We start from the raw sequence: 3,004 nt of genomic DNA, 5'->3' as shown, positions 1-3,004 counted from the left end.
TGGGGGATGTGAAGCCCTAGTTAGAGCTGGCTTGGGGAGGGGATTTTTCCCCTGAGATTTTTCCCTGAGAGGGGAAATTTCTGTAAAAAACTAGAGAAATTGATCTTTTGAATGCAAAATAAGAATTGTAGAATTTCAACGATATTTGCAATGTTCATTTTGAGAAAATTAGTCATGTTATTTCTTTGTTCCCCGGTAGTCATCTCCAGCATATGGAAACAGGAAATGATACACAAATTTCAGAGTTTAACCTTCTGGGATTTTCAAAGGGACCAGAGCTGCAGCCCCTCACATTTGGGCTTTTCCTCTCCATGTACCTGATCACTGTGTTTGGCAACCTGCTCATCCTCCTGGCCGTCAACTCTGACTCCCGCCTCCACACCCCCATGTACTTCTTCCTGGCCAACCTGTCCTTTGTAGACATCTGCTTCACCTCCACCACCGTCCCGAAGATGCTCTGGAACATCCAGACCCAGACCAAAGTCATAACCTATGAAGGCTGCATCACTCAGATGTACTTTTTCCTTGTCTTTGCTGGATTGGACAACTTTCTACTGTCTGTGATGGCTTATGACCGGTTTGTGGCCATCTGTTACCCCCTGAACTATATGGTCATCATGAACCCCCGGCTCTGTGGGCTGCTGGTCCTGGTGTCCTGGATCACGAGTATCCTGAATTCCTTGTTACAAACTTCAATGGTGTTGCAGCTGTCCTTCTGTACAGAGGTAGAAATCCCCCACTTTTTCTGTGAAGTCAATCAGATGATCCAACTTGCCTGTTCTGGCACCTTTATTAATAACTTGGTGATGGATCTTGCAACTGTGCTGCTGGGCGGTGCTCCCCTGGCTGGGGTCCTTTACTCTTATTCTAAGATAGTTTCCTCCATATGTGGGATCTCATCAGCTCTGGGCAAGTATAAGGCATTTTCCACCTGTGCATCTCACCTCTCGGTTGTCTCCTTATTTTATTGTACCAGCCTAGGAGTGTACCTTAGCTCTGCTGCTACCCAGAGCTCCCACTCGAGTGCCACAGCCTCGGTGATGTACACGGTGGTCACGCCCATGCTGAACCCCTTCATCTACAGCCTGAGGAACAGAGACATAAAGAGGGCTCTAAAAAGAATCGTTGGCATTCCAGCAATGCATGGGACAATCGTCCTGAAGCCAAAGACGTGCCCATGATTGCAGGGCTCAGAGCCTCAGAGCCGGGAACTTCTAATCGTTGATCAGTCTGGGGAAGTAGAATCTGCTCCTACTATTTATTTCCTGGCATTTTCGTTTGTTTGAAATCAACTTCTCTATACATTGAGGTAACTCACTTTATCAAGCTTCTGCTCTGTCTGATATACCATTTCATCTTTCTCCACTTACATACGTTCCCAGTGTTTTCCCAATTGTTGGATCACAAATGCCAGGAAATTTCTTTACCTTACAATTGGCAAGTTGGTCTCCTTAAAAATAATTTCATTTCAAACTGAAATGAATTTATATCATGATTTCTACCATGCCACATAAATTTCCCCTAATTTTCCCCAAAGAATAATCCCAAGGTGGGTTATTCATGTGGAAAAACACTACACTTGGCCCCTAGGCCCTCTACATAATTTTCTTGTAGATGAAAATACAAAACCACTGCCTTCACCTGGAGTCTGTCAATCTCTTTTAAGTCCCTTCCTTAAGAACTCTTTGACGATGTGGACTCTAGCAGGGGTCCATTTAAGCCTCAGGCTATTGACACCAATGCTTAGGTAGGAAACCCCAGGCATTTGCTTATGCCCTTGTGCTTGTGGACATTCCCCCAAGTGTTTCCCTGACCAGAGCCTATGCTGTGACTGCCCTGGCTTTTGGGTTCTTATTTTGGTCACAAGACACACCTCAGCAACACCCACTGGAGGACTCTAAAAACACAAGGTTCATTGCTCACAAACGTTGAGGGCACATGGGATTCCCAAAAGCCATTGAAGGAGGTCTCAGAGAGGGAGAGACTTTAACAGGGAAGGAAAGAGAGCACTATGAAGGATCTGGCTCTTGGGGGATCCATGGGGGGAGTGACTATGTTTTTCTGGGCTCAGTTTTTATGGATGAATTTAAAACATGAGTGGAGTTGGAGGATGGGCCGAATGGGCCAAGGAGAGGCGGGACGGAGTGATGGAAAGATCAATAATGAGAATGGAAGACACAGTGTGTGGAATATAGTCATCGATGATGTACTAGCGGTATAATGGGACAGGTGTCAGTACACCTGTGTGAGCCCCGCATAATGTATAGAGAAGTTGAATCACTGTATTGCAGACCTGAAACTAAGGTAACATCGTGTGTCAACTACACTCATGTAAACAGTTAAAGAAAAAGAATAAGAAAATATTATCCCCCAGTACTCAAAATAACAACAGCAAAAACCAGACAAAAAGCCCAGTAACGGAATGTGGGCACCGAACGGGAAAAGCGGGGTCACTCACAGTTCTTACCTAGATTACCAGGGCTTTCTAAAGGGGGAATTTGTGGGAGGGGGGGGCCTGCATGTTTGTGTAGTAACTGAATCACACGCCTGGCAGTGTGTTAATATGAATGGTGATCTTTGAAATGGGTGCCTCAGAAGTGAAAAGCCTAATGTCAGGCAATTACTGTACAAACACGCTTCTGTGTCTCATAACTGGACTCTGTTGTTGTTGTTGTTGTTGTTGTTGTTGTTTTTCTGTTATTCAGCCCAGTGTCCAGAGGCCTATCATAGCCACTGGCAAAAACTGATGAGCAAATGAAATGTGTACCTCCCCTGGAGTCAACATGGAAAGACAATTGATTGAATAAACAGATTGATCTAATATGTTCTTGGTGTCAGAGGAGACCATAAACCCGAGGAAGCAAAACACCCATTGTGTTCCTATGCAAAATATTTCTTTTTCATGCGCTGCCTCTGTTTATTGAAGCATGGAGGCTTTTGTCCGCAGCTGAGGTGGTTTGTTCACTGAGGTAAGGGGTTGCTTAGTGTCTTCTGTTTTATCTCC

At 44.9% G+C, this 3,004-nt stretch overlaps 1 protein-coding gene across 1 annotated transcript; it reads left to right on the top strand.

Annotated features, from left to right (window-relative positions):
• The first annotated feature begins 212 nt into the window (after positions 1-212).
• Positions 213-1,181, top strand: LOC112852335 (olfactory receptor-like protein OLF4). The gene has a single exon (XM_025915824.2). It carries the CDS (start codon positions 213-215, stop codon positions 1,179-1,181), a length of 969 nt encoding a protein of 322 aa, XP_025771609.2.
• Positions 1,182-3,004: the final 1,823 nt, after the last annotated feature.

The sequence above is a fragment of the Puma concolor genome, chromosome A2 (assembly GCF_028749965.1).
Source record: "Puma concolor isolate L17-30 chromosome A2, mPumCon1.1.hap2, whole genome shotgun sequence".
In the NCBI taxonomy this organism is placed as follows: domain Eukaryota; kingdom Metazoa; phylum Chordata; class Mammalia; order Carnivora; family Felidae; genus Puma; species Puma concolor.
This window is presented reverse-complemented; position numbering and strand designations above follow the sequence as displayed.

Excerpts from the sequence above, each read along its gene's own strand:
- LOC112852335 (XM_025915824.2), top strand. The coding sequence starts at position 213 with ATGGAAACAGGAAATGATACACAAATTTCAGAGTTTAACCTTCTGGGA.